The 12,037-nt window shown below is 47.2% G+C and overlaps 1 protein-coding gene across 1 annotated transcript in view; it reads left to right on the top strand.

Annotated features, from left to right (window-relative positions):
- The window catches only part of DPYSL4 (dihydropyrimidinase like 4), a 51,056-nt gene extending 48,921 nt beyond the window's left edge, over window positions 1-2,135 (top strand). The window contains 1 exon segment of the mRNA XM_044297438.1: window positions 1,479-2,135. Within this exon segment, the coding sequence (XP_044153373.1) occupies window positions 1,479-1,570 (92 nt within the window). The 3' untranslated portion in view covers window positions 1,571-2,135.
- The last annotated feature ends 9,902 nt before the right edge of the window (window positions 2,136-12,037 follow it).

Raw genomic sequence — 12,037 nt, 5'->3', positions numbered from 1 at the left:
GGTTGGCGACCCGTGCATTGCGGATCGGGCAGCACAAGGCCTAAGTGTAAAGGCTCATGCACACGACCGTGTGGCTCACCGTGGCCCTATTGCGGCCCACATATAGCGGGTCCGCATCATGGTTCTCGGACCCATTCACTTCAATGGGTTCGCGATCCAGATGCGGTGCGGAAGCACGGTCGGAACCCCACGGAAGCACTACAGAGTGCTTCCGTGGTGTTTCTGGCCGTGCATCCACATCGCAAAAAAGTAGTGCATGCACTACTTTTTTCCGGTACGGATGGATCACAGACCCATTTAAGTTGAATGGGTCTGGATCCGTCTGCGGCAGCCGCACGGATGTTGCCCGTGCATTGGGGACCCCAATTGCGGTCCCCAATGCACAGAACAGCCGGCAACGTTCGTGTGCATGAGCCCTAAGACGGCTTCCTAGCTAGGAAGCTGTGTTACATTTAGACCATTTTCTATGCCTAAAACAGGCGTAGAAAATGCTATATGATTGCCGACCTGTCCCCTTCCCCGCCCACACCACGTCCATTTTTTGGCCTCTTGCACACGGGCGAGATTTCCGCGCACTGAATCCGGACCCATTCATTCCTATGGGGCTATTCACATAAGCTGGTGATTTTCACGCATCACTTATGCGTTGCGTGAAAATCGCAGCATGCTCTATTTTGTGCGTTTTTCACGTAACGCAGGCCCCATAGAAATGAATGGGGCTGCGCGAAAATCGCAAGCATCCACAAGCAAGTGCGGATGCGGTGCTATTTTCACGCACGGTTGCTAGGAGACGATCGGGATGGAGAACCGATCATTATTATTTTCTCTTATAACATGGTTATAAGGGAAAATAATAGCATTCTTAATACAGAATGCATAGTATAATAGTGCTGGAGGGGTTACATTTTTTTTTACAATAATGTAACTCACCTTAATCCACTTGATCGCGCAGCACGGCATCTCTTCTGTCTTCATCTTTGCTGTGCACAGGAAAAGGACCTGTTGTGACGCCACTGCGCTTATCACATGGTCCATCACATGGTCCTTTTTTCTGACATATGAAGACAGAAGAGATGCCGGCTGCGCAAACAAGTGGATTAAGGTGAGTTAAATTATTATATATTTTTTTAACCCCTCCAGCCCTATTGTACTAAGCATTCTGTATTAAGAATGCTATTATTTTCCCTTATAACCATGTTATAAGGGAAAAGACAATCTACACAGCATCTAACCCAATCCCGAACTTCTGTGAAGAAGTCCGGGTTCGTGTCTGGGTACCAAAAATCACGCATGTTCCCGCAATGCCCATGTGAAACCAGCCTTTTAGACCTGGCGTGAGTGGGGAGAAGTGCGCAGCAATTTGCACTAGAAATACGCCTAATTTAGGGGTATTTCTGTTTAATAAACGACTCCTATATATTTTTTGTTTTTAGTCACAATGTTATTAAATGTAGCAATTCTTATACATTTTCTTGCAGGTACACAAGCAGATGATCATCTACCAAGACGCACAACACAAAAAATTGTAGCACCCCCTGGTGGTCGTTCTAACATTACTACACTTTCATAGTACTGCACAAACGCCTGTATAAAGTTGTGTAACTGCGGAGAAGAAATCACAAGATTCAGCATGATGATTTTGTGAAAACTGAAAAAAAAAATGCAAATCTTAAAAATTCCCTTCTGATTCTCATCCACGACTGTGTATGAAGTCTACTGGGGGAGTGAATTAAAACTCTGGAAGGCACCACAAACTGTATTGTTATTGATCTTATGTATGATATAGCGATGTTGATAAGACACGACATTTAAAGAGGATCTATCTATCTTCTCTCTGACGCGTCTGTTCTAGTTCATACTTTTATTTCACCAGGAAAATTTTTGCAGCATCTTTTCTTAGAAAACTGCATTATACTGTTACTCTGCTATTCCTCTTAAAAGTGAATAAATGGACCACTGGGTGTTCCCTTTCCATCTGTCGAGAGGGTGTTCCCTTACACAGTGTGAGCTTATCCAGTCATTACTGAAAGAGTGTGAAGGGACACACCCAATTGACAAGGGGAAAGTCTACACCCAGCTGTCAATTTAGGACTCATGCACACGACCGTGATATTAGTCTGCATCCGATCCGCAGTTTTTGCAGATCCATTCATTTCAATGGGGCCGCAAAAGATGCGGACAGCTCACCGTGTGTCTGTTCCGCAAACAATATAGAACATGTCCTATCCGTGTCTGTTTTGCGGACCAGAATAGGCATTTGTAACAAAGGGCAGGGCGTACCGATCCGCAAAATGCGGAACGCACACAGACGGTATCTGTGTTTTGTGGATCCGCAATTTGCAGACGGCAAGAGCGGCTACAGCCATATACATGAGGCCTTATTCATACATTTTCCAGAGGAATAACAAAGGAACAGCACATCACCATTCTAAGAAGAGATTCACCAGAATTGTTTTTTCTTGGGGACTGCAGACCGGTCAGGAAAGGTGAGAGGTCCTCTTTAATGTCCACTTGTCGCCGACAAACAATGGTGGTCAGTTTGTGAGCTGAGACGGACTTCCTGAGAATGAAATCTATTGTCTTACCAGTAAAATTACTGGAAACCTAACTTTACTGCAGCAACTGATCCATATAATTCAAGTCACTTAAAGGTTGTTGTGCAGCCGTTCATATTGATGACCTATAGGTCCGCGTTGGTCCTACTTCCAGCTGTTGGTCCATGCGTGCGCTGCTTCCTGCTCATTACACTGCACTTTATCTCGGAAGTGCAGTGTATTACAAGTACTCGCTCCGTTCTAGTGAATGGAACGAGTACTTGTAATAACACTACGCCACCGCGCCACAGAAGATGAGACGTAGTGTAATGACCAAGAAACGGCGCTCACATGTAGTGACGCCTTCTCCTGATCGGTGGGGGTGCTTGGTATCGGACCCCTGCCGATCAGATATCGATGACCTATCCTGATGAACGAACAGCTGGATGATCGGTGCCACATTTACATGGGACAGTTTTTGGGAATAAGCATTTTTAGAAACCTGTGCATGTGCCTGAGCCCTAGGACAGCGTTTCCCAACCAGGGTTCCCTGAGCTCTCATCAGGGGTTCCCCAGAACACGGCAGCTCTAATACCTGTCACTTATACAATAGGGAAGGCAAATTACAGAACTGGACCAGAATTCTAAGGAGCTTTACCTGCCCCTACACCAAGCTCCTGTCGGGCAGGAATGGCTTTAAGGGGTTTACGTAGAAACATATTTCAGGGGTTTCCCTGCAGGAATAAGGTTATGAATCCATCCTTAAAAAGGGGAGGATGGCGCTGGGTAGATATTTTATAGAAAGTTACATAGGCTGTAAAGGGGTATTCTCCTCTTAACCGGTTTGTGGAGTTAAAGCTGCCATCAGCATGCACTTTTACCATTGAAGTCTGTGGAAGTTACAGAAAGAGCAGATACCGCTTGCTGGAGGGGTTAGAGGCTCTGGGGGTGTATGGCAGTAAGGGGGTGAGGGGTACACACCATTTTGCTTTGTCTAAATAGGTCCAGTAAACTCCTGTATAATCTGCTGGTTTATGGTTTATGCTTTTTAAACATGTGTCATTTGGAGCCATAAGGTAATAAGTAGAGATGAGCAAATTTTGGTAAAATTCGATTCGGCAGCATCGCCAAATTTTACAAACAAATTTTCCTTGGGATGAATTACTTTGTCACGAAGCATATTTCTTTGTAAGTAGCGGGTGCAATGACAGGCAGCGGCAATAGCGCCTCCCCCGTCATTGTACCCCTCACATGATCTGATAGCAATAATCCGGTGCAAAAAAAATAAAAAATTAAAACTAAATAAATCCTACTTACCTGCTCCACTTGCTCGCGACGGGCCGGCCGCTGCCATGTTGCTTGAAGATCGGGTGTGAAATCTCATGCAGCCCGAGATGACGTCATCACGCCGGCAGGTGTGGTGTCGTGATACGTCACCCTCACCGGGTTTCACCCAATATCTTCAAGCAAAATGGCGGCGGCTGGCCCGTCGCGAGCAAATTGAGCAGGCAGTTATGTTTGTTTTTTTGTTTTGTTTTTTGTGCTATTTCAGGTTAAATCGGTTCGCTTCCACGAAGAACGAGGAAATTCAGCTTCGCGGTGAATCGAATTTATCCTGAAATTCGGATCTGATTCGCTCAAGACTAGTAATAAGCCCATAATGAATACATAGGTTCCATTTTCCGGAGTCCTGTCTTAGCTCTCACAATGGCCATGTAAAACTATTCGAGAAGCAGGTATACTTTTAAGTGATTGCACTGATTTATGTCATTTTAAGGACAAATATTGCCAACAAAAAAAGTGTCATATTGTAATAGATAGAACGTCCGTGGGTAAAAGAGGAATAGAATATTCAGGTTTACTACATTCCAGGTGAATTTGTCAAAAGCTCGTGCGGCGTTAAATTGTAACCAAAGTTCACTTCCAGAAAGTAAGTGATGTTCCATAAAGGGGGTCGTCTCACCTCTCATCTCTGGGATAGGCCACCAATGTCAGATAGGTGCGGGTCTCACCTCCTCTCTGCAGAATGGGCGCCCCTGAAGTGGCAGAGGACAGCCATGAATGTGCAGCCACCCTATGGGGATTCCAAAAATAGTCAAAGTCTGGCTCTGTTATTTCTGGCAGTCCCATAGAGGTGAACGGTGCGGTGGCCGCGCTTGCACTGTGCAGCCGCCTCCATTCAATTCTGTAGGAATATAGCCGAGCGTGCTTGCTCCTGTAGAAATTAATGGAGAGCGCGCCGCACATGTGCAGTGCACTCTCCTTCACTTTCGGGGTCCTGTTCTGCAGATAGGTGTGGATCCCAGAGGTGGGATCTGCACCTACATGACATATCCTGAGATGATAAAATCCCTTTGAAGGACACCACATATATCTCTCTACTATAAAACATATCCTTAGCTCTGTACTTTTCCTTGCATGTGTCTAACCCAGCGACGAAGGTGCCGTACTAAATTTAGTACCTATACCATAGAGATAGGCTGTTTTCTTTATTTTGTGACAACCCTTGGAGATATCCATAAATGTGGAAGGTGAAGTTCTCCGTAAAACACTATTGAATCGTGGTGGATTAAAAAAAGAAGTGCTAATAATGAATGAACTCATCATTTGGATCAAATTAAACATGAGAAGCTTGGATCGCATGTCAGTAGGCATAAGGGTCACATACATAATTGGAAACCAAGAGTTGAGGGGCACGCTGTTGTCAAGAACATAGTAAATTGGTGAAAGGAGGTTTGGGATGAATCATGATTTTGGTCTTCAGTATCTTCTGATAGACTCTAAAACTGTGAATGGAGGGGGTCTGACCAATGAGAAGCCAACCGATCCGCCACAGGGGACTTCAATAATGCCCATTTTGGTGGATTGAAAAATACATTTTTAACATACATTTTGATAAAAGCAAAATCCAACCATAAGCTTTAAAGGGGTATTCTGCTAATATAAAGTGCTGTTTTTGGAAGAAAGCAGCCATTTTTTTCTAGTCCTGGACAACCTCTTTAAGACATGTCTGACTGAAGTGTTATTAAACGGGGATTCAGGTTATATAAAGGTATCCCCTATCCACAGGATTGGGGATAACTATTAGGGCTCATGCACATGACCGTTGTTTGGGTCCGCATTTTTTGCGGCTCGGATACGGAGCAATTCACTTCAGTGGTCCGTGCGAAACATGCGGACAGCACTCCGTTGCTCCGTTTTGCAGACAAGAATAGGCATGGCGGCCGGCATCCGTGTTTTGTGGATACGCAGTTTGCGCAACGCATAACAGAGCACGCTCATGTGCATGAGTCCTTCGATTGTGAGAAGGGGGCACCGTATCCCCGAAATGAATGGAGCAGAAAGTCGAGCATTCGCGGTCGCACTATTCATTTCTATGGGAGTTCTGGAGACAGCCGAATGCTACATAGATTCTTGTGACCTGTGGGGGTCCCAGCAGTAGGACACCGACCAATCTAATAGTTATCCCCTTAGGGTTATATCCCCTTAGTTATCCTCCATAGGATAGGGGATAACTTTATATAACCGGAATACCCCTTTAATAACAATTCTATCAGACATGTCTTAAAGGAGTTTCCATGGTTGCTTTTTTCCAGGGTTTAGATCAGTGGAAATCAAGAGCTTGGACCCCCACCAACACCACTATTTTTTGAATAGTGGGCAGATGCCAGGATACGGTATCTTGCCACCTCTTCATAGAGGTTGTCCAGTGGCCTTTCCTTTGGTCTGATCGTGTGTGTCCGATCAACGAGCCAACCAGCCTCCATTAATGGGCATTTTATAACGATCATGCATGCATGACCTAATCTGCGAAAATCACACCAGACACCCTCTTCATGCGTTTGGGATTGGTAAGAGTTGCCGTGGTCAGACCCACTACCAACACATCATACAGTAGCAATGTGTTAGAACCTCCACCAACCTAGCAGTGACACTACAGGACATAGCTTCGGGGACTCCACCAATGTGACTCTCATTGTCTCTGCCTCCAATGTCATAAAACTCTAGCATGAAGAAAATACACATCAGCAGGTATCTGCTAGCACTGGTGCCAGGCTGGAGTAGGATAAGCTGAATTACATTTTGTCCATTTTTTAAAGAAACAAACAGTTTTCACCCGTAGCGGAAGATCCATATCTTTTTTAAGCAGTACTATTATAATGAGAATCCTCAGTGGTCTATTTTTTCTATATGTTGAACAAAAGACAGATATAAATTTCATTAAAAAGCAAAAATGTTAATACAAAAAATTTCAAAAATCATTCTAGTTACCACTTCCATCCGGATGTTAACAACAGATATTATCTGTATGTCATTCTCACGCCTTGTATATGACCATTATCATGTAGGAAAGGTGGTCTAGATTTTACCTGTGGCCATACATTTGTAATTTTCCTAGGGGTATTAGTTTTTTTGATTCATTTGCTAGTCTCTGTAATATTTAAATATGGAAATGGATTTAGTTAAAACTACACTATAAGTATTATTTACTGCCGGCTGATATATTTTCTAAAGTGCACTGGACTGGATATCTACCACTGTTAGCCTTTAGTCTTCTATATGGTTTATTATGTTGTTAAGCTATGCATGCTCGTAGTACTTTTTGTTACAGTATTTGTTATGAATAAAGTTTATTAAACCTGCACCTGGTTGTGTTTTTTTCATTAAAAGTCTCCCTAGAGCAATATTTGCCTCCAATAGTTTGATGATTTACAGAAAATACTGGCCAAAGAAAAAATTAGAAATATATAGCACCCTGCAGCGGTGTTTCTTGACTTCAGTCACCCACCTACCAACAGAGCTGAGAAATGGGGATCATTCTAAATTAAAGTGGTATTATACCTACTATAAATGGAAAAATAGAAGCTCTTTGTGCACATTTTTGATCAAACGTGTGTCGGGTAAATCTACAAGGCGTCAAGGTGGCTTCCGCAGACGGGTACCTAACACTAATATACCACCTCTCTTGGACTTACCTAAGCCTACAATATTCAGGGCGATGTAGGAACCAGCTACATACATACTCTGCTCAGAAGCCCCAGGCAGATGGGCGTTGCTCAGTCTAAAAGAGGAGCTACCCTCAATATATACTACAAGAAAATTTGGACTAGCACATTCATATTCATAGTCACAGGTGCATATCCAGCAAGCAAACATGGTTGATAAAAAAAAATGGCTGCACAACATTTCACATGCAAACAATAGAGTTGAGAAATGGGGATCATTCTAAATTAAACTTTAATTTAGAATGATCCCCCATTTCTCAGCTCTATTGTTTGCATGTGAAATGTTGTGCAGCCATTTTTCTTTATCAACCATGTTTGCTTGCTGGATATGCACCTGTGACTATGAATATAAATGTGCTAGTCCAAATTTTCTTGTAGTACCACCCACCAACAGGTCAAGTCGTAAAGATTTTGGCACTGACCATAATCATCACAGCTGAAGACCCTCAAATCATGACCTATTGAGGGTATTCAAGAATCCTTGACCTATGCCCCAGTCATGTAAAGCAAATAACCAATGGCCATCTTTAGAAATTAGCGAATTTCCCAAAATCTGTTTTGGGTCCGATCCAGTAAAATCATTCCCAGCAAACCCCTTTAATAATCCATTCCCGACCTTCGTTGCACATGTACAGTGTGTCATGGTCTTACCTTCTTACTGTTCTCCTTCGTTTGACATGTGCTGGCGGCCATCTGGGTTTCTTGTAGCCTCCCACCCTGCGGCTTCTCCTTCCCACTGGGAGGAGCTGGATGCCTAGCTCATATATATAGGAGGTCTGTGGCTTCAGTTCCTTGCTTGGTCCTCCTGTGTTCACATGCTTCTAAGACTGCTGCTGCTTCTGGTTCCTGATCCTGGCCTCGTCTGACTACCCCGTTGGTTCCTGATCCTGGCTTCGTCTGACTACCCTGCTGGTTCCTGATCCAGGCTTCGTCTGACTACCCCGTTGGTTCCTGATCCTGGCTTCGTCTGACTACCCTGCTGGTTCCTGATCCAGGCTTCGTCTGACCACCCTTTTGGTTCCTGACCTCTCTCTACGTAGACCCTGCTTCGGTTTAGCCATCCGTTTGGACTTTTGCTTACAGCGTGCTTTTCAATAAAGCCTTCTTATTTCCACTTATCTCTTGTTGTACGTCTGGTTCATGGTTCCATGACATTAGGACCAAGCCATGAATTTTGACGGTACAGGGCCATCCTCGCTACCTACGCTGGTTGCCAGACTTGATCAGCAGGATCACCTGTTGGGTCGGTTCGCTGTGGTGTTGCAAACCCTGCTTGAACGCACGGCTCATTTCGCTTCCGTTGCCGATGGGTCGGTTGTCGCTCCTGGGCCCGCTCCTACTGCCGCTCCGGTTGTTGCGCCAGAGTCTACCCCGACACCTGTTGCTGCGCCTGCGGTGTCTCGGGGTATGACCGGTTCTGCCCCCCTTCCACAGCGCTTTGGGGGAGAGCCAACTCAGTGCCGAGGTTTCCTTAACCAGGTGGGCATTTATTTCGAGTTGCTGCCACATGCCTTTCCTACTGAGAGATCAAAGGTGGGCTTCTTGATCTCGCTGCTCTCGGACAAGGCCTTGGCCTGGGCCAGCCCTTTATGGGAGAACAACAATCCGGTGGTTGCCGAGTTTTCCGGTTTTGTTGCTTCTCTTCGGAAGGTATTCGATGTGCCGGCTCGTGCTGCCTCTGCTGCGAAGCTCCTTATGTCCATCAGACAGGGTTCACGATCCGTAGCTGAATACGCCATTGAGTTTCGTACCCTGGCAGCAGAGGTGGGCTGGAATAATGAGGCTCTGGTCGCTGCTTTCTCTCATGGTCTCTCGGATGCCTTGAAGGATGAGGTTGCAGCTAAGGACCTACCGGTGGAGCTCGAGTCTCTTATTTCTTTCCTGATTTTGATTGACACCAGACTCAGGGAGAGACCTTCCTTTAAGCAGAGCCTGCAGAGGTCTTCTAACAGATTGGCGCCTACGTTTGCTGTCCCACCCGTGCCTCCCTCTCCTCCCACGCCTCCTGGGGATGACTTGTCTGGGGGTGAACCCATGCAGCTGGGGTTTGCTCGCCTGTCCGAGGGGGAGAGGGTACTCCGGAGACACGAGGGCCGATGCATGTACTGTGGTCTCGGTGGGCATTTTCGGTTGGCATGTCCGAACCGTCCGGGAAACGCTCGCACCTGAGATCCTGTCGGGGGCAGATCTTGGGTGGAGTCTCCTCGTCCCCGGTTTCCCGTGTTGACAAACCACTGATCACTGTTGTCCTCTCCTGGGTCGGGGGCTCGGTGACGACCCAGGCGTTGGTGGACTCTGGTGCTGGTGGTTTGTTCATTGATAGTGTGTTCGCTGCCGCCAATTCCATTCCTCTGCAGCCTCGAGGTTCCCCACTGGCTCTTGAGGCGATAGACGGCAGACCCCTTCTGCCGCCACACGTGACTCATGAGACCCTTCCAGTGGGGATAGCCATTGGTGCCGTTCACAGAGAGTCGGTCTGTTTCCAGGTGATTTCGTCTCCACACTACTCAGTGGTCTTGGGGTACCCCTGGCTCCAGAAGCATAATCCGACTTTCGATTGGAGATCGGCCGAGATCCTCTTGTGGTCACCGCAGTGTGGGGCTAGTTGCATCCATGGGCCTGTCAAGTTGCTGTGTACTTCCTCGGACTCTCTGTTGCCTCCTGAATACGAAGAGTACCGGGATGTATTCGATAAGGTGCGCGCGGTTGCCCTACCTCCGCACCGCCCATACGATTGTGCCATAGAGTTACAATCTGGTGCCGTTCCTCCTCGTGGCAAAGTCTATCCACTGTCGGTAGCGGAGAATGAGGCCATGGAGGAGTACGTGAGGGAGGCGCTTTCACGCGGACACATTCGCAAATCCTCGTCCCCGGCAGGGGCTGGATTTTTCTTTGTGAAAAAGAAGGGCGGTGAGTTGAGGCCTTGTATCGATTACAGGGGTCTCAATCGCATCACGATCAAGAACGCTTACCCGATACCCTTGATTTCCGAGCTGTTCGATCGCCTCAAAGAGGCCACGGTCTTTACCAAACTCGACCTGAGGGCGGCATATAACCTGGTAAGGATCAAGGCGGGCGATGAGTGGAAGACCGCGTTTAACACCAGGACCGGTCATTATGAATCCTTGGTTATGCCCTTTGGGTTGTGCAATGCGCCCGCAGTCTTCCAGGAATTCATCAACGATGTTTTCCGTGACCTGTTGCAGCAGTGTGTGGTGGTCTATTTGGATGACATCTTGGTATATTCTGAATCCATGGAGGCCCACATTATGGATGTCAGACGAGTGTTGCAACGGTTACGAGAGAACAGGCTGTTCGGTAAGCTTGAGAAATGCGAATTTCACCGATCCCAGGTAACCTTCTTAGGTTACATCATTTCCGCTGAGGGGTTCTCCATGGATCCTGAGAAGGTTTCGGCTGTCTTACAGTGGTCTCCGTGCCCTGCAGCGCTTTTTGGGCTTCGCCAATTATTATCGGAAGTTCATCAGGGACTTTTCTATGCTAGCCAAGCCTCTCACGGATCTGACCAGGAAGGGCAGTAATTTCCAGGTCTGGCCGCTCGAGGCATCCGAGCTTTTGAGGCTCTAAAGTCCGCCTTTGTGTCGGCTCCGATTCTGTCGCATCCCAACACTGGGTTGCCCTTTGTCCTCGAGGCGGACGCGTCTGAGACGGGAGTAGGCGCCCTTCTGTCTCAGCGTAGAACACCCGAGGGTCCTCTGCTTCCTTGTGGGTTTTACTCCTGGAAACTGTCTTCCGCGGAGTGCAACTATCAGATTGGTGACAGGGAGTTATTGGCCATCGTGCAGGCCCTTAAAGAATGGAGGCACTTGCTCGAGGGTTCGGTGGTTCCGGTTCTCATCCTGACGGACCACAAGAATCTGACCTACCTTTCTGAGGCCAAGAGATTGACACCACGTCAGGCCAGATGGGCTCTGTTCTTGTCACGTTTTAATTACGTGGTCTCCTACCTACCCGGTTCCAAGAACATCAGAGCGGATGCCTTATCACGGCAGTACTCCGAGCTGTCCGGGGAGGAGTCGATTCCGACTTCGGTCATACCTCCGAATCAGATCCTGGCCGCCATTCGCACCAGCCTGACCTCTCCCCTGGGTGAGCAGATTTTGGCGGCTCAATCTGGTGCTCCCTCTGGGAGACCCAACGGCAGGTGTTTTGTGCCTGAGGAGTTGCACACTCGGTTGTTGCGAACCTACCATAACTCCAAGGCCGCGGGGCATCCTGGAAAGAATCAGCTGTCCTGGGCTGTTTCACGTCTGTTCTGGTGGCCTTCTCTACGTTCCGACATCGCCGCATATGTAGCGGCATGCTCCGTTTGTGCCCAGAGTAAGTCCCCTCGGCACCTTCCGTTGGGCCTTTTGCAACCCATAGCCACCGGGGAGCGCCCATGGTCTTACCTGGGGATGGATTTCATTGTGGACCTCCCTGCATCCCGAGGCCATACGGTCATTCTCATGATTGTGGATCGGTTTTCCAAAATGT

This window comes from Bufo gargarizans, chromosome 6 (assembly GCF_014858855.1).
Source record: "Bufo gargarizans isolate SCDJY-AF-19 chromosome 6, ASM1485885v1, whole genome shotgun sequence".
Classification (NCBI taxonomy): domain Eukaryota; kingdom Metazoa; phylum Chordata; class Amphibia; order Anura; family Bufonidae; genus Bufo; species Bufo gargarizans.
This window is presented reverse-complemented; position numbering and strand designations above follow the sequence as displayed.